The 21,142-nt window shown below is 38.9% G+C and overlaps 1 protein-coding gene across 2 annotated transcripts in view; it reads left to right on the forward strand.

The window, feature by feature from the left end:
- The first annotated feature begins 950 nt into the window (after positions 1-950).
- The window catches only part of LOC115220766 (pyruvate dehydrogenase (acetyl-transferring) kinase, mitochondrial), a 139,079-nt gene continuing 118,887 nt past the window's right edge, over positions 951-21,142 (forward strand). Inside the window, exon 1 of one of the 2 annotated variants that reach the window (XM_036510280.1) lies at positions 951-1,256. In XM_036510280.1, the coding sequence (XP_036366173.1) occupies positions 1,154-1,256 (103 nt within the window). In that variant the 5' untranslated portion in view covers positions 951-1,153. The remainder of the gene's footprint in view (positions 1,257-21,142) is intronic. The other variant, XM_029790907.2, reaches the window with a different exon arrangement.

Here is a 21,142-nt window from a genome sequence, read left to right on the forward strand (position 1 = left end):
ATGTATATACATACATATCTATCTATCTATCTATCTATATATATAATATATATATATATATTATATATATATATATGTATGTATGTATATAGATGTGTTCATATATATATATATATATATATATATTATATATATATATAGAGAGAGAGAGAGAGAGAGAAAGGTGTTGCACATACGTGTGCGTATATATGTATATATATATATTATATATATATTATATATATATATATATATATATATATATATATATATACATATATACACATATCTTATATTAATAGCTGTCTGCCTATCTATCTATCTATCTATCTATCTATCTATCTATCTATCTATCTATCTATCTGTCTGTCTATCTCTCTCTATCTATCTAACTATCTATCTATATACATACATGCGCACGCGCGCACACATACACATATATAACAATTTTGTCAGTTCAGTGTCTGTGTATATATATATATATATATACACTGCATACACACACACATACAAACCATATCCGTCTATGTATGAGTGCATATGTACATATTTACAAACGCGTATGCACAGTACCCTCACATACACACGCTTACATACATACACGCACACATACATACATACATACAAACATACATACATACATCATACATGCATACATAATTTCTGTTTATCTCTCTTTCCCTCGGCCTGGTCTCTGTCTATCTGTCTATCTTTCTCCATATATATATATATTATATATATATATATATATATATATATATATATATATATATATATATATATATATATATATGTGTGTGTGTGTGTGTGTGTGTGTGTATGTAAATACCAACAGGATAGCCAGTCCGTTGGCATTGCCATTGTTAATCTTTATATCCTACAATAAATGCGAACACCTTCTCCAAACCTTATTAGAAAAGACTCCTTAAACGAAAACAAACTCGTGTTGATCACTTAGTCACGCCTGGCTCTATCGTTCGCGCTGCGTGACGTCACACTGGTGCTCCATGGCTTCTCCGTTAGCCACATGCTTATTTATCTCAAGTCCGCGACACAATAACCATTTTTGTCTTTATATCCAGCAAATTTGACAAAGGTGTAGATAACATTACATCTCTGCCTTCGCCCCCATATTTCTGCGTCTTTTAAAGAATGTGTAAAACACACTTTGAAAATGAGGTTTTCAAGACGTATTTTGCAACAATTCCGACAATACTTGGATCATTATTCCCAGTTCAACCCGTCCCCTCTTTCCATGAAACAGTTCATTGACTTTGGTAAGTACACCTAAACTCACTGCTTCACACGTACATATATAATTTATATATTTATCTTGATATGCAAATACACATAAGCATTCCCAGTATGCCTACACGTACGTATGCAAAAGCTTCGCCCATAATTACAGCTTACTTAAACCGCTCACACGTACGCACAACTGCCCAGCCAGTCACCACCCCGTATACATTATATTCTATATATATATACATTATATTCTATATATATATAATTACACGTACACATACATACATGTCGTTTATATGCCTCTATAGCAAAATAAGGCGAGCCTCTAAGTATACACAAGCCGCTCCGTTTTACACGCAACATACATACACATGCACATATTAAATCTAGCCACCCACACAGATACCCGATATCCATGTATGACGGTAACAGCCATACATACGCTCTCATATCTGTCGTACGCATATATACACGCACGGATTTAGTCATAGATGGGCATTGTGTACACACACACAGTCCTCAACTATAAACACACACACACACACAAACAACACTCACACACACAAACACACACACACACACGCACACATACACGCACACACACAAACACACACACACATACACACATACATGCACACACACACACACACACACACACACACGCACACACATTTCCAGCTACGTTCACATGTACACACACGCACTGATAATGTCTAAAGCGCTGCATACATTTACACGTTCGTGTGTTGCTACACTCAACCATGGATGTGTATACGCATATATTTATACCTGTATGGTTTCCATATTTATTTATGTACATAAACATTTTGTTTTTCCTCGTATTTCGAACGAATGAAAACAGCCGCTTACTTTCGTTTTCATATATATAAGAAATTATATCTCTCTATATAATATATTATAAAACTTATTGTGCTTTTTCGGATTTATGTCTTACCAATGATGTATGTAGTGTGTACGTGCGAGTATGTTATGTGTTTGTATGTATATGTGTGTGTAAATTGATGTATACATGTGTGTATGTGTATAGATATTCATGTACTATGAAATATATACATATTGGATATTTTATCCGCTTTATACATACGCGTACGTACGTGTGTTTGTTTGTGTGTGTGTGTATCTTTGACTAAAATGAAATTCGAATGCGATTCCGCTGTAAAAATATGGTTGCCAACAAAATTATTCCATCCCCAAAAATGCAAATTTATTTATTTGGCTGATTGGAAAGAAAGCCATTTAGCATTTCATGATCAGCACTGACTTCATTCGCAGAACGATTCTTTGATCTGCACCAACTTTTACCGTTTATTTGTTTTTTCTCTTCTGTATTATCCGTCTATTAATATAATCATCTATCTACTTTTCTGTCGCTTTATATATATATATATATATATATATATATATATTATATATATATATATATATATATATATATATATATATATATATATTTAACCTATTTGTCTATCACATTGAGCGCGTTTTTTCAACTCTAGAATACTTATGTGTCTGTCAGTCTTTCTGTCAATCTATCTGTCTATCTTTCTGTCTGTCTGTCCATCTACCTATCTGTCTTTCGGTCTGTCCGTCTATCTTTCTGTCGATCTATCTGTCTGTCTATCTTTCTGTCTATCTTTCTGTCCGTCTATCTATCTGTCTATCTTTCTGTCTATCTATCTGTCTATCTATCTTTCTGTCGATCTATCTGTCTGTCGATCTATCTGTCTGTCGATCTATCTGTCTGTCTATCTATCTGTCGATCTATCTGTCTGTCTATCTGTCTGTCTATCTTTCTGTCTAACCATCCGTCCGTCCGTCCCTACGCACGCACATAGGTACGTACGAACGCACGTATGGACGTATCATGGACAGAGGAGACGCTTGTTAACTTGTTTAATATCGTTTGTAAAGTGTTTTTGCACCCTATAGCAATCATGACCGTATTGAGGTAGAAGAGGAGACGAATAAGCGCCTCAGGCATCAACTTTATTATTATTATTATTATTATTATTATTAGAGGTTAGAGAGGCGGGTGCTGTCTGATAGCAAGTTTTCTGAAAGGTGGGTGAATTGTGCAAGAATGGCCAGTATAAATGGACCAATTCTGAGGTTTCGCCTGTAAATTGAAAAAGGTATTATAAAAGGAGAAAGGGGCTCTCTACCCCCACTTTTGACCAGGCTCCCGTGGCTTTTATGGGTTTTTCCACGTGAAACCTTTTCTTTTTTCGAAGCCTCTCTTCTATTGGGAGTTTTGTAAATTGTTAAATTCTTTCGTTGTTGTAAAGCTTGTTTACACGGACTTTTTTTCTTTCGAAAAACGGACAAAACCTTTTGTAACCTTTCGTCCTGTTTTGTCCCTTTTATGTTTTCTAATCATGTTTGTCAGCCCTTTGTGGCCAATAAAAAGAATTTATTATTATTATTATTATTATTATTATTATTATTATTATTATTATTGTTATTATAATTATATATATATATATATTAGGTACTTTATATATTATATATATATATATTATATTTTATATATATTATATATATATATTTTTTTATATATTATATAATATATTACATATATATTATATAATATATACATATATATTATATAATATATACATATATATTATATAATACATACATATATATTATATAATACATACATATATATTATATAATATATACATATATATACATTATATGATTGATTGATTCTAGTTTCAGCTCATGAGCTGTGGCCATGCTGGGGCACCGCCATTTATATATATATTTTATTTATAGTTATATATATATATATATATATATATATATATATATATTATGTATGTGTATTTATATACTTCCATATATTATGTACAACAGTAACACCTGTAACAAAAACGGACAGTGATCTCTTTGGTGAAATCAAGTCGTTAACCTTTGCTTTCTTTGTGTGTAAACTTTCACTTGAAATTCCTCTTGATTCAATTTATGTTTACATGATTACTTACAGCACACACACACACACACACACACATTCAGGGAGCAGGAGAGAAAAAGAGAGAGATGCACAATGCCCGTGTTATTTGTTATTTGTGTTGTTTGTTTGTCAACCAATAGATATATCTGTTTATCACGCAATTGAATAGCTCGAATGAATGAATGAATAAATATTATTATTATTATCATATATGCCCATCCTTATGTTTGTGTGTCGAAGATGAGATGTGTCCGTGCGTGTGTTTGAGGAGGGGGCGGCATTCAATTACAGCCGCCCGCTCTTTGTTAACGCGCTTGCGGTGGCCTCATTTGAACTCGTACCGCCCGTTTGCACACGTCGTCAAATACCGAATTTTCGTATACCTACACAAGTGCCCACCTCCACCCAGCGACTTTGTTGCTTCATAACTTCCATAAAAATGGATACTTTTTAATGAAATTTTCTACATATACCCATCAGATAGTGTAGATTCCGATTATATCGGAATTTTTTGTAAAAAAAGAAAAAAAGTGGCTGTGTGGTATGTAGCTTGCTTACGAACCACATGGTTCCAGGTTCATTCCCACTGCGTGGCACCTTGGGTAAGTGTCTTCTACAATAGCTTCGGGTCGACCAAAGCCTTGTGAGTGGATTTGGTAGATGGAAACTGAAAGACGCCTGTCGTATATATGTATGTGTGTGTATGTTTTTGTGTCTGTGTTTGTCCCCCCAACATCGCTTGACAACGGATGCTGGTGTGTTTACGTCCCCGTAACTTAGCGGTTCGGCAAAAGAGACCGATAGAATAAGTACAAGGCTTACAAAGATTAAGTCCTGGTGTCGATTTGCTCGACTAAAAGGCGGTACTCCAGCATGGCCGCAGTCAAATGACTGAAACAAGTAAAAGAGTAAAGAGAGTGGGGAGAGGAGTTTTGGAGAATTCACACGAGTTAGCTTCGTTTCTTAATAACTTTCAGAAAAATTGATAATTTGTGATGAAATTTTCAACAAGTATCTTCCAGATTGTGTAGATTACTATAATATCGGAATTTTATATGAGGCAAAATTGGTGGACTTGTACACATACATAATGGCACATATCTACAAAATGAAACTTGAAATTTCGGAAAAATTTTTTTGATGTGTGTCAGTATGTATTTGTACGTTTTCACTTAAATTCTTATATAATTGTAATCTACGCACTCTGAAAGGTGTTTGTAGCAGATTTCATCAAAAAAGTACTCATTTTTCTGAAAGTTATCGGGAAACAAACCGACTCGTGTGAATTTTCCGAAACTCATCTCCCCCCACCTGCGGACATTTTTTTTTCACTACAAATTCCGATATAATCGAAATTTTTACCACCTGAAGCGTATTTTGTAGAAAAATTCATTAAAAGATGTTTATTTTTCCAGAAGTTATGAGGAAACAAAGTCGGAGGCAAACTTGTGTAGATATGCCCACAATTTGATTAATTTACACGGACGCGAAATCACCCTAAAGAACACTTTCAAACTAAGAAAGGAGACTTAATGTAATGGATGTTGAGGTATTGGTGTTAGATACCCTTAAAAAGACAAAATGATCACGATTGGAACACATTTTTGGTGGAAGGCTTAAGGATGACCTAGAATTAAATATCAACAGAAACATACTGTTTGTGTTAAAAACATTAATGTTATGACGCTTTCCTCAGTGGCGAGCTGGCAGAATTATTAATGTGCCGGACAAAATGTTTAATGGCTTTAGGTTCTGAGCTCAAATACCGCCGAAGTCGACTTTGCTTTTCGGGGTCAATAAAATAAGTACCAGTTGAGCACTGGCGGGGTCGATGTATTCGATGAGACGCATCTTTTCGGTTTGAACGGCAGTTTTTTCTAGCGGTGTCATGAAATTGTCACCCATAATTATGACTCTAGTATCGATCTATTGCATTTCAATCTGTTTTAGGATTAGGGGTGGCGGGAAGGGTATCTTTTTTTCTTCACAAATGTAAATAAACCCAATCTGTTTCTTAAACGAGGGACATATTCATACAGCACAGAATGTTTTTTAACTCAATAGACATCAGTGATTGGTTGAAATTGCAGAAATTAAAAAAAAAACAGCAAATATCTTACAAACTATAGAATTTTCTCAATAAAGCCAAGAGAAAAAGATGTTTTATAAACACATTCTACCAGTATACGAAGTTGAAAACTTTTTAGTTACCTAGAAATTATGTTAAAAACTGCCGTTCAAACCGAAAAGATCCGATTAGACTCCTTTCACCAATATTTCAGGCCTTAGAAAGGAATCTCCCAGTAAACTTGTTGAATGGGGAATAAGAATTATAACATGGCCCTTTGCGTAGATGGGGGCCTTACTCTCACTCAGCTTTGCAGGTCTCATTTAGAAGAAAGGCACTTTTCATTAGGTTTGTGATAGTTCTTCGCTTTGAGAATATTTGCACGCGATGATTACAACATTTTGTGAGATGATGATAATCGTGTGGCATGAGACAACCATTCGTCATTAGATTATAAATGACATACGTTTGCACGACACATCAACTCTAAGCGTCTATAATTAAATATCAACCATACCATTCTACAAATTTACTCCGGGGCGACATAGTATTAACAATAATAATGTTTCTCACGCAAAAATATTCTTTTCTACTCTAGGCACAAGGCCGACAGTTTTTGGGAGGTGGGGCAGTCGATTAGATCGACCTCAGTACGCAACTGGTACTTAATTTATCGCCCGCGAAAAAATGAAAGGTAGAGTCGACCTCGGCGGAGTTTGAACTCAGAATGCCTATTTCTTCACTACCCACAAGGGGCTAAACACAGAGGGGACAAGACAGACAAACGGTTTAAGTCGATTACATCGACCCCAGTGCGTAACTGGTACTTAATTTATCGACCCTGAAAGAACTCAGAACGTAATGCCAGACGAAATACGGCTACGCATTTCGCCCGGCGTGCTAACGTTTCTGCCAGCTCGCCGCCTTATACTTAGTGTTTGAGTTTGTTTATGTCATACACTCCTGGTTTCTTAACACTCACTCCCTCCCTTGTCCAATTCACTTTTGGTCTTTTAAAATTTCCGTAAAAAATAGTTTAGGCCTCATTGGTTCTAACAGTTACTGTTTTCTTAGTGACTGAATTAGAAGTTGTCAACTGCCTACCAAATGTAACGTTGGCGAAGTCGATTTTGCAGACTTTGGTGATCATTTGAAATGAAAGCATTGTTGGAGAGTGAAAAGGGTACATTACTTCGCTTTTCTCAACTCTTTTTTAAATCTTAATTACCGAAAGTGAAAGTAGCTTGTTAATGTTTTCTTAAATTTACGTTATAGAATTGTTTGGCAAAATCATTAAAGCATCAGCAAAATTGCTCTACGTTCTGAGTTCAAGTCCTGCCGAAGTCAACATTGTCTTTTGTCCTTCCTGGATCGATAAAATGTCCTGGAGTCGATATAATCAACTGTTCCCATCCCTCTGATTTTCTGGGCTAGGACCTATGTATATAAGAAACTATTATTAAATGCACATTATTTTTGCCGTCACCCAGACAAAATATATGATGTGTGCGTAGGAACGAAACTATTTTGTACACATTCGTTCAGTACTCGAGCATCATTGAGCTGGGGAGTTTTATTGTAGTTTTTAAGAAGGGTCCAGCGAGACGGGCTGAATCCATGGTGAATATCGTTCCGTTGCTTTCTTTAGCCAGGAAAATCAGCCAGGTTTCTTCTGCCTGGCGATTCTGGAGAAAGCGGTTGTATGGTGGTCGCTATTCAGAAATGAATATAGACATCTTCTTCTTCTTCTAAGCCTTCCCGGTTTTTTGTCAAACTACTACTGGAGAGGTGGGTAAGGATGGAGAGGGAGCTGCTGCCCTCATGTTGATTTGTTTGAAAGACGAAAGTGTAGAGTGTGACTCGAGTAAGTGTGCATATTTTTAACATACGCTTGTCGGCTGGAGAATGGGTGTGAGGGGAGAGTCCTTACCCATGTCAGTCTGGGAAATCCTGGATCTATGAGGGTTCCCAGGTTAGCTCTAAGTAGCTGTCTCCCTTATAAGAGTCCCTTTTTTTTTCTTTCTTGGTGATAACGTGAGAATGCTTAACGGTAATTCTTCAGCTCTTGACGTTCTAAGATCAAATTTTGACGAGGTTGACTTTCGATGAAATAAGTACCAGTTAAATACTGGGGTCGAATTAATCGATTAAACCCCTCCTCCCCAAAATTTCAGCGTTTGTCCCTAAAGTGGAAAGGATTATTTGTTGTAGCTTTGGTAGACGGAAACGATGTTCGAGACCGTCCTAGAAATTGTGTGTGCGTGTACGCATGAGTCAGTGTTTGTCCCTCTACCACTTGACAACCGGTGTTGGTTTGATTACGTCCTTGTAACTTAGCAGTTCGGCAAAACAGACCGATAGAATAAGTAACAGACTAAAAAAATAAAAAAAAGTACTGCTGTTGATTCGTTCGACTTAAAAAACCCTTCAAGGCCCCTGCATGGTCGCAGTATAATGACTGAGACGAGTAAAAGATAATGGATAAACGAATATATTCGAGATTACATTATTGGAAGGGTTGTTTTTCGTCTTGAAGATCGTAGGGTGTTATTTTGAGGGGTTATTTAACTACTATTTCTAGTACATCGAGCGCCTACGGAGAGAGAGAGAGAAGGGGAGGGAGAGGGGGAGAGAGAGGGGGCTTTAGTTACTTCGTTGACAGTTGCACCAAAAACACGAACCTGCCTCCACCACACACATACTTTCTATGTTGCAACTCCTGGTTTCCTCTCCCTCTTCTATTTCACATGAAACAATGGAAATTTCCGTTGCAAGAGTCGTTGAGACGATGAACGTAATAAGAGTCATACGAAGAAAAAGAACAAGAAAATTGTAGGCAAAATTTAAAGCAATAACAAATTCACAATTACTGCTGAGGAAAATGTCACCTTTAATTGAAATACCACGAATAAAATAGTTGAAGTTCTAAAAAATATGTTATGTAATTTTGTTAAGTGACAACAAGATGTGACTTGTACGCAATGACTACACGGTTTATATAACATGTTTATTTCGTCCGCCGCTGCATTCTGAGTTCAAATTCCGCCGAGGTCGACTTTGCCTTTCATCCTTTCGGGGTCGATAAATTAAGTACCAGTTACGCACTGGGGTCGATGTAATCGACTTAATCCGTTTGTCTGTCCTTGTTCGTCCCCTCTATGTTTAGCCCCTTGTGGGCAATAAAGAAATAGGTTTATATAACATGTATGCGAGAACAAAGAAAAGAAGAAAAGAAAAAGCTCGAGAAAGGTGCAGGCGTGGCTGTGTGTTAAGAAGTGTGGTTCCCAACTGTATGGTTCAGGGTTCAGTCCCATTGCGTTGCACCTTGGGCGCATTTCTTCTGCTACAGCCTCGGACGAACCAAAAGACTTGTTAATAGTGGACTTGGTAGACGGAAACTGAAAGAAGCTTGTCACATATATGCGCGCGCGTGTGTGTGTGTGTATGTGCCTTTGTATTTGCGTTTGCCCTCCAACAGACCGCTTGGCAACCAGTGTTGGTTTGTTTTCGTCTCTGTAACTTAGCGGTTCGGCAAAAGAACTGATAGAATAAGTTCCAGACTTACAAAAAGCTAAAAAAAAAGAAAGAAAGAAAGAACCCCCCCCCCAAACTTCTGGGGTTGATTCATTCACCTAGGCGGTGCCCCAGCATGGCCGCAGTCCGATGACTGAATCAAGTAAAAGATAAAAGAATTTTTTTTCTGCTCTAGGCACAAGGCCCGAAATCTTGGGCGGGAGCAGTCGATTCGATCGACCCCATTATGCAACTGGTACTTAATTTATCGACCCTGAAAGGGTGAAAGGCAAAGTCGACCTCGGCGGAATTTGAACTCAGAACGTAAGCTAAGCATTTCGCCCGGCGTGCTAACGATTCTGCCAGTTTTTTTCTTTTTTTCCTGATTTCTGTATTTCGAGGTCAACTTTGTTGTTCACCCCTGCGGTGGAAGGTCGGGTGGAATAAAATACCAGTCAAGTACTAAGGCCGATGTAATCAGCTTAATCCCCATTCCGGCCAAAATTGCTGGCCTTGTGCTAAAATTTGAAACCATTACCATGGTTGACCCAAAATATGAAGGCAGACAAAATGCCACCAAGCATTTCGCATGGCTGACGTGAATGTGGCGAGCTGGTAGGACTCTTAGAGTGCGTCGGACAAAATGTTTAGCAGCATTTTTTCTGGTTCTTTACTTTCTAAATTCGGTTCCTGCCGAAGTCGACTTTGGATTTAATCCTTTCGGGATCGATAAAATTAAGTACCATTTGAGGGGTAAGGTAAACAATACGCAGACCACCCGTTTTCGGCGTTTAGGGTTAGGGTTACGCTGAAAACGGATGGTGTGCGTATTCTTTACCTCCGCCCCATTTCAGGTGGATGTAATCGGCCAACCGCCTCTTCTTAAAAGATTGCTGGCCTTGTGCCAAAATTTGAATCGATCATTGTGAAAGTGGCTCGTGCGCAGGCGCGTGTAGGCGAAATCCTGTATATGCATACATGTGTGTATGTATGCATGTGTATCTAAGTATGTTTGTATGTATGTATAAATAGGTGCTGTTTAGCCCCAGTTTAACCTTGCTTGCTTGAGGACACCTATAACCAAAGGCATTTCAACCGTGACCATCCTGTCTTTATTCTCCGTGTGTATGTGTGTGAGGGTAAAAAGGGGTCGCCAAACCACAGTATTTCATTTCTTTTTCTTCAGACTGCATAGTGTTGTGATTTACGGGAGATTTGACTGTTATTTCTAGCTAGGTCTATTATTGACGAATGGGACCGCCTCACTGGCTTGCAGTATTACACACACACACACACACACACACACACACACATAACACATATGCATGCATACATGGCGTACTCTCTTGTTGACCACAGATATGGGTTCCGTAACTTCTTGCTGACAAAACTGGACAGATGAATTGTTTATTGTGATCAAATGCTCAGTCTCTCCATCAAATCGACATTGCCTATACAGGTAGGTGCGCTGTGTGCCACACGTCAGATGTCGAAATCATTGTAAGAGTAACAGATGAAGTGTTTGGCTCAAGAACACAACGTGCCGCTCGGCCCAGGAACTGAAACCGCGATCCCCGGATTCTTAGTGCAACACGCTAACCACCCCTCCATATAACACACACACACACCTTAGTCTTAATTTAAACAACCGACTTGCTTTATGATAAGCACACATACGCAATATGCGCAGGAGTGGCTGTGTGGTAAGTAGCTTGCTAACCAACAACATGGTTCCGGGTTCAGTCCCACTGCATGGCATCTTGGGCAAGTGTCTTCTGCTATAGCCCCGGGCCGACCAATGCCTTGTGAGTGGATTTGGTAGACGGAAACTGAAAGAAGCCTGTCGTATATATGTATATATATATGTATGTGTGTGTGTGTTTGTGTGTCTGTGTTTGTCCCCCTAGCATTGCTTGACAACCGATGCTGGTGCGTTTACGTCCCCGTAACTTAGCGGTTCAGTAAAAGAGACTGATAGAATAAGTACTGGGCTTACAAAAAGAATAAGTCCCGGTGTCGAGTTGCTCGACTAAAGGCGGTACTCCAGCATGGCCGCAGTCAAATGACTGAAACAAGTAAAAGAGTAAAGAGTAAAAGAGAATATGTAGTGCGTGCGTGTTTGCTTGTATATTTATTATTGAGCAGCTATTCGTACCTATACATGTGTGTGTGTGTGTGTGTGTGTGTGTGTGCATCTCAGCCCATCTGCACTGTTAACAATATTTAACACATGTTTTCTCGCCCTGCTTTATATATTTCTCTCCTCCTCCTCCTCCTCCTCCTGCCGCGGTTTGTGGTGACGTAACCGATTCTCCCCGCTCCTTCGTCAGTCGACCGATATTCACCACCACCACCACCACCACTACCACTGCCGCCGCCGCCGCCAGCGGCACCGTCACCTTCATCGTCATTCATTAATTCAGTCACGTCCACCATTACTGGTACTGCTTAACCAACGAGAGGGAGCCATTGCCTTACGTGGTCAACAGACCAAGCTGGAAATAACAGCCAAATTTCCTTCAAATCAACATTTACCTTTAAGAAAAGGACACATTGGATTGTGTAATCTCGGGATTACGTTTATCCGATGTAATCCTGACACACAAACACATACACACAGGTTAAAAAAAAAAAAAGAAGCTAAATAAACCGGGATTGTCACGGCTGGAATGCCATCGACCATAGGTCTGCTCAAGTAAGGTTGACCTTGGGCTAAACTACCACTACCACCTCCACCTCCACCACAATCAGCGCTACTACTGCTGCTGCTGCTGCAACTACTACTACTACTACTGCTACTGCTACTACTACTACTACTACTGCTACTACTACATCCTTATTGCTTGTAACTACCACTGCCGCCACTATTATTGCAACTCGTATCACTCTCGTCACAAGTGCACTTCTAGCTTGTAACAAATCACACCACTGCTATCACCACCACCACCACCACCACCACCACCTACTATAACTACTACCACTACTATAATTAATCACCTTTATTACTATCGCCATCGCTACAACCACCACTACCACTACAACTACCACTGCCTCTAGTTAACTTCTGTTAATACCATCACCATTGTCGTAGACATCATAACCATCACCACCACCACCACCACCATGTGTGTAATCACCACTTCTCCATTATCACTTTCCTCACCACCAGGTATGAGAGGAGGAGGAGGGGAGTGAGAGGGGGCTGCGAAGGTCATGGGCACCATTCCTCCTCTCCTTCCTCCTTTGATTAATTAAAAACAATAAACAAACAAACGCTACACCCACCACCCACCACCACTACTACCAGCACCTTCCTTGTGGGCAAAACACACCAGACCTGAATGTCAGTGAGTCTTGAAGAGGGATAAATTTTCTCCTTGTGGGTAAAAATATACATGACAAGGGCTAACTATATCATACCTGCAAATCTCTGTATTAATTTAGTATAAGATACAATACACCTGGTTGGCCTATTTTTTCAGAAAAAAAAAATCACAGCTGTTATTGTACATTGACAACACTTCAACCATTCTGGGGTGTTGACAATACCTCGACCATTCACCATTGGCCATCTTGTCGTTTCAGAAATAAGACATGGACTAGACTGTTTGGTTCATCATCATCATCATCATCATCATTGATTTAACGTCTGTTGTCCATGCTGGCATGGGTTGGACAGTTTGATCACGGCTGGTAAGCTGAGGGGCTGCCCCAGACTCCAGTCTGATTTGGTATGGTTTCTATGACTGGATGCCCTTTGTAACATCAACCACTACAAGAGTGTAACGGGTGCTTTTATGTGCCACTGGCACAGATGCCAGTTGCGTGACACCAGTATCTGCCACAACTACAATTTCACTTGGCTTCAGGGGTCTTTCTACTCAAGCACAGCATATTGCCAAAGCTCTTGGTCATTTGTCATTGCCTATGTTTTTTATCTTTTACTTATTTCAGCCATTTAGACTTTATTTATTTAAAGCCTGGTACTTATTCTATCAGTCTCTCTTGCTGAACTGCTAAGCTACAGGAATTAAACATACCAACACTGATTACCAAGTGGTGGTGGGATACACATGCACACACACACACACACACATGTACAACCATGTCACCATGGCAAATAGATCTTAAAGGATGGTGATGGTGGTGATGATACACACACACACACACACACACATAAAACACTGGTGGTGCCCCAGCATAGCCACAGCCTTAGGCTAAAACCTATAAAAGAATATATATATGTATACAACAGGCTTCTTTCAGTTTCTATCTACCAAATCCACTCACAAGGCTTTGGTCGGTCCGAGGCTATAGTAGAAGATACTTGCCCAAGGGTGCCATGCAGTGGGAATAAACCCAAGATTTCCCTGTAGACGACAGTGAGTTGAGGGAGATTTGACTGCTATTTTTAGCAGGGCAAGAAACCATGTAGTGTCTTTCTTTTTTTATTGTTTTGTTTGGAGGGAAGCAGAGTAATATTTTGCTGTCCTCTTCTTTCGTGGTGGTGGTAGTGGTTGCAGAGGTGATAATGGTGGCAGTGATAGTTGTGATGATGGTGGTAGTGGTGATATATTTCAGGCTACAGTTATTAATGATCATTGTACACCTGTAACGTAAGCGCCTGACCAAACATACCCTCTAATGGTAAAGAGAGACACAAGCTGAGATGATGTCCTCCCACACCTCATCTCAGACCTGCAAGACATACTATCTCTCAATCTTTCATACCCTACTTGTCTTCCCATTCCCTCTTCAAAAAAATAATTAAATTCCTTTATTTTTGATAATATCGCCATAGATATTAATTAAAAACTTATGTCTTATAAAAACAAAGCTGTTCTCATTTATTATGCTACAAAAATTTGTTCTGAAAAAAAGAAAGCAAAACCAAAAAAAAAAAAAAGTTTCTTTTTACTTGTTATTCTTTTGTTTATTTTTATTTTCTTTGTTGAAATGTTTCTCATACATGAAATTCCTTGTTATTTAACTCTTCTGATACTAACCTGCCTAAGACTGCTTCTGGCTCTATTATACAAATTTTCTCTTTTAAACTGATCTTAATTAAAACATTCCATCAAAATTTCATATTAAAATTATGTTTGAAACACCAGATTAATAATGGTTTCAAATTTTGGCACAAAGCCAGCAAGATTGGGTGAAGGGAGCAAATTGATTGCATCGACCCCATTGCTCAAATAGTCCTTATTTTATCAGCTTTTCTGAAAGGATGAAAGGCAAAGTTGACCTCAGTGGAATTTGAATGCAGAATGCAAAGACAAACAACAATGATGATGATGATGGACTCTTGTCGAAGGCGACATTTTGAGTGTTCAGTGTTTGCTGAAAAATCTGCACGAATGATTTGTGCTATAGCGACCAAATGCATGTGCTACACATTATCTCGCTCCCTCGATCAAGTTGACATTGCCTGTACATACAAACGTGCCACATGTAGATTGTTGAAATGATCACAGAACATGAATATTAATAATAATAATAATAATAATAATAATAATAGGAGTGGCTGTGTGGTAAATAGCTTGCTTACCAACCACATGGTTCCAGGTTCACTCCCACTGCGTGGCATCTTGAGCAAGTGTCTTCTACTATATCCTTGGGCCGACCAAAGCCTTGTGAGTGGATTTGGTAGACGGAGACTGAAAGAAGCCCGTTGTATATATGTATATATATGTGTGTATATGTTTGTGTGTCTGTGTTTGTCCCCTACACCCATCATCAATTGACAACCAATGCTGGTGTGTTTATGTCCCCGTCACTTAGCGGTTCAGTAAAAGAGACTGACAGAATAAGTACTAGGTTTACAAAGAATAAGTCCCGGGGTCGATTTGCTTGACTAAAAGCCGTATTCCAGCATGGCCGCAGTCAAATGACTGAAACAAGTAAAAGAGTAAAAAGATAATAATAATAATAATAATAATTTCAAATTCTGGTCCAATGCCCGTAAGATTGGAGAATGAGGCAAGTTGATTACATTGGCCCCACTTTACCACTGGTACTTATTTTATTGACTTTGAAAGGATGAGAGGCAAATTCAACTTCAGCTGAATTTGAACTTAGAACATGAAGCTGGATCAAATGCCGCTAATCATTATGTCCAGGGTGCTAATGATTCTGTCAGCTTACCATCGTAAATACTTTGCCTTTCATCGGTTTGGGGTCGATCTAATCGACTGGCCCCCTCTCCAAAAATTTCGGGCCTTGTGCCTAGAGTAGAAAAGAACATTATTTTACTAAAAATTTTAATTATTTTCAAAATTAATTGAAACAAAGGCTAAGTATTTCAACTGGAATATGATAACAAAAGAGTTAAAGTGATCTAAATTAAAATCTTCAGTCCAAATTCCACGTTGATTTATGTTCCAAACACCACCTTAAGAACGACCGAGTTATTTTCTTTAGTTCTTTGTTCTTTTCGAAATTAATTGAAACAAACGCAATAGAAATATAGTAATAACAGAAGGGTTAAAGGAATCGTTTTTATTTTAACCCTCCTCCCACTCACCCATCCAAAACTATTCATAACTGTTTGAAGTATACAGTAACTGTTATAATATAAAACCTACAAAGTTTGTTAAAGACTGGAGATAAAAAATTACATTTTCCTGTTGAACCTGCAATCCTAGGAGGGAATCTATTTAATAAATATTATTTTCTCATGACCTGCACCTTTTACTTGCAATGCTACAATGCTGATTTACGTATTCATCCAACATTCCCATATCCACCCAAACACTTAAAGCTTCCTGTCACGTAGCACTGCAAATAGTAATGGCAAAGAAACATGGTGACATTGGTGAGAAGCTGATTAAATCTTGTAGCAAGGGTGATGAAATTTCCTACCTCAAACAAATGTAAGTAAAGAAGCAAAAAGAGAATAAGAATATTCAAGACATTCTTCCTGATAACTGCAGTTTATTGACACAATTAGTAAAAATCTTGTTAGTCGACGTTTTGAAGAGATCAGATTTAACCCAACAAGACTTTATTGTGCAAAATTTCACTACTGTTTACTTTGGCCCAAGATGGACTTGGCTGTGTGGCTAAGAAGGTAGTTTCACAACCACATGGTTTTGGGTTCAGTCCCCATTGTGTGGCATTGTGGGCAAGTGCCTTCTGCAATAGCCTAGAGACAAATAAATTCAGCCTTGCCTAGAGACAAGTAAATTTGATTTAAGCCATTTTTTGACTTAAGTCATGCCTCCTGGAACCAACTAACAACTTAGGGTGATGTATGCCTGTATATTAGTTTCAAATTTTGGCACAAGGCCAGCAATTTCCTGGGAGTGGGGAAGTCGATTACACCAACCTTAGACTCAACTGGTACTTATTTTATCAACCCTGAAAGGATGAAAGGCAAAGTTGACCCTGGTGGAATTTGAACTTAGAACATAAAGATAAATGAAATGCTGCTAAGCATTTTGCATGGCATGCTAACCATTCTGCCAGCATGCCCTCCTATGTTTGATATACATTAAGGCATTAGTTCATAAGCTACTTTCCAGATGCCTTGATATCTACATAAAGATATAAAACCATCCCAGCACATTTGATCATCTTGAAGTTCTGTTTTAATGGCCACTTTCCAGGTGACTTGATAGATACAGAAAGATGGATATGAAGACTTTTTATGATTGATCTGAAAAATAAATGAAGATTGCTCTCTAAGCCTTTGCTATTCTTAACAAAGAATTTAACAGAGTTAGTATTGATTTCTGAATGAACCTCAAGTATTTATTCTTACTTCTTACTCCAGCGAACCTTCAAAGTTCTTGTTCCTTTTGTCTCTACATATATCTATGTAAATCAAGTTTCTTTACTTTAGTAGCAATGATGACAACGACAAGGAGCCATCTGAAAGCTCATGGTGGTCTTCGGGTTTTGATAGTGTTGTCATCAACAGCTTCTGCAATAAACAGACAAGTTAACTCATCGAACCAAGAAAGTACTCAACAATACTTGTCGGTGGCTGTTTTTAGTGTTGTGAAAAGAAGAAAAGAAATGTATTTGATTGTGTCTACGCTGCTTCATTTGAGTTCAGTGCCACTGTATGGGCTGACCAAAGTCTTGTGAATGGATTTGGTGGATGGAAACTGAAAGAAGCCCATTCTGTGTGTGTGTGTGTGTGTATGTCTTTGTTTTGACATTGTGTGATAGTACAACCAAGTACCACTATCATAGAAGTGGTGGCCTTCATTTTTAGTCTTCTGTGAAAGTATGTCCAGCAATGAGGAAACATTGCCTTCATTGGAAACAGATGCGCATTGGGAACAAGAAGGGCGTCTGGTTGTAGAAAATCTGCCTCAATGAATTCCATCCAACTCATGTGAGTACAGAAAAGTGAATGTTAAAATGATGATGAGGATGATGTTGATGATATTGGTTTTAGAATTGATACATCATTTGCCCCTGTGATCTGAAAGTCTAATTAAAAGTGTTGGAATCATGAAGGGCAATCTGACCATAAAAAAAAGAACAGGTTCAGAAAAACTGTCTAACCCTTTCCAACACAGAAAAATACACACACACACACACGCGCGCACACAATGGGCTTCCACACAGTTTTCATCTACCCAATACATTCACAAGGGATTGGTTAGCCTTGGTCTATGGTAGAAGATACTTGCTCAAGATGCCATGCAGTGGGACTGAACTCAAAGCCACGTGGTTGCAAAGCGATCTTCACACAGCCATGCATTTTTTTGTTTTAACAAGAGTGTTAAGTGGGGTGGGATAAATGGTAGAATAATGGTGAAATATCTTGAATGAAGATGGGGTTGGGAGTAAATCATAGAGTATTAGTTGAGAATCATTAAGTGTTTGTTTGACTTGCTAGAAATAACAGCCAAATTTTCTTTAGATTACATTCTCCTGGCTGATGAAAGGGGCACCTTGGATATTGTGATTCTAGATACACTGTCTGAAAAACAACAAACGAAGATGGTCATGATTTGAGTTATGATTCAAAAGGCGTTCCCACCGTGACCATCTCATCTTTGTTGGGTATGTTTGATCATTACTGACCATGGGGTTGAGCAACAATCGACAAAATGATCACAACACAGCTTTAAACATACCACCACCACCACCATCAACAAAGAAGGATATACTTCTTAAATATTACCCCCTTCCCTCAAACAAAAGAAAGCTTCTACATGGTTCTCATCTTGCTAGAAATAGCACCCAATCCCCTCTTCCAAATTATACCGTACTATCGTAAATAACGAAATACATTGAACGACGTAGTCCACATTATACTTACTTATAAAAAGATGGGATGGTCAGAGCTGGAACGCCTTTGATCGAGGACAATAACACCAGGATATCAATATTACACCTCTGGCACGCTATTGTACATATTGACTCTCAATGTCAACAAATCTGGGTCAAGATATACGGAAGGACACTGTAGTGGAGGGGGGAGGTATGACGTAGGCGCGAAACGCCAGTTCTCACCTGTACTCTTACCTCTCCTCACTTTGTACACATACACCCCCTCGTCTCATCTATATAAGGGAGACTACTACTAGAGTTCGTTACGTAAGTCAGCGTGCACGTGCAGATGTGCATGTGATGCATTTGCGTGTGTATGTGAGTATGTGTAAGTGTGTGTGTAAGATTTTGGCGTGGCGTGTGTGTGCATGTAGCAAATTGTATCTGTATGGTTTATTGTAAGGTGAATGTTATGCAAAAGCTAGTGTATGGTGTTTGGTGTGTATAACGGGCGTGTGGCGACTGATGTGTATAACAGACTGTTAACTGGTGTATATGACAAGGCGGCAAGCTGGCAGAGTCGTTAGCATGCCGGACGAAATGCTTAGCAGTATTTCGTCTGCCGTCACGTTCTGAGTTCAAATTCCGCCGAGGTCGACTTTGCCTTTCATCCATTCGGGGTCTATAAATAAAGTACCAGTTACGCACCGGGGGTCGATATAATCGACTTAATCCGTTTGTCTGTCTGTCCTTGTTTGTCCCCTCTGTGTTTAGCCCCTTGTGGGTAGTAAACAAATAGGTGTATATGACAGACTCAGTGTTAACTAGTGTGCATGTCAGACTGTGTTAACTGGTGTGTTTGACAGACTCCGTGTTAACTAGTTGTATGACAGACCGTGTGTTAACTGATATGTTTGACAGACCGTGTGTTAACTGATATGTTTGACAGACCGTGTGTTAACTGATATGTTTGACAGACCGTGTGTTAACTGGTATGTTTGACAGACCGTGTGTTAACTGGTATGTTTGACAGACCGTGTGTTAACTGATATGTTTGACAGACCGTGTGTTAACTGGTATGTTTGACAGACCGTGTGTTAACTGGTATGTTTGACAGACTCCGTGTTAACTGATATGTTTGACAGACCGTGTGTTAACTGGTATGTTTGACAGACCGTGTGTTAACTGGTATGTTTGACAGACCGTGTGTTAACTGATATGTTTGACAGACCGTGTGTTAACTGATATGTTTGACAGACCGTGTGTTAACTGGTATGTTTGACAGACCGTGTGTTAACTGGTATGTTTGACAGACCGTGTGTTAACTGATATGTTTGACAGACCGTGTGTTAACTTGTATGTTTGACAGACCGTGTGTTAACTGATATGTTTGACAGACCGTGTGTTAACTGGTATGTTTGACAGACCGTGTGTTAACTGGTATGTTTGACAGACCGTGTGTTAACTGGTATGTTTGACAGACTCCGTGTTAACTGGTATGTTTGACAGACCGTGTGCTAACTGATATGTTTGACAGACCGTGTGTTAACTGATATGTTTGACAGACCGTGTGTTAACTGGTATGTTTGACAGACCGTGTTAACTGGTGTGTTTTCGTGTATGACAGACTCCGTGTTAACTAGTGTGTATGACAGACAGTTAAATGTTGTGTATGACAGACACTGTATATGTTAAATGATGTGTACGCCAGATTGTGCGTAGTCTCTAGTGTATATAACAGACTAGTGATAGGTGTATACAACAGATTGTATTTGTATTAACTGGTGTGTACAACACGTCATGCGTAGTAGCTGGTGTATATGTATAACAGACCGTGTTTAGTGGATGGTGTGTATAACTTCACGCTGTGACCAGGTTATATAAAGTACAATGAAAACAGTAAAAGCGAATATAATAGTGCGTGTGCATTTTTAAGGACTACAATTGACTCTATCACGATGTGTTGTTGGTGATGGTGGTGGTATTGGTGGTGATGGTAATGGTGTTGTTGTTGTTTTAGTGGAGTTAATGTTGTTGTTGTTGCAGTGGTGGAGGTGGAGGAGGTAGCGGTGTAATTGCGACGAAGTTTTACTGGTGTTTCCGTTACTGTTGTTGATGGTGGTGAC

This window comes from Octopus sinensis, linkage group LG17 (assembly GCF_006345805.1).
Source record: "Octopus sinensis linkage group LG17, ASM634580v1, whole genome shotgun sequence".
Lineage (NCBI taxonomy): Eukaryota > Metazoa > Mollusca > Cephalopoda > Octopoda > Octopodidae > Octopus > Octopus sinensis.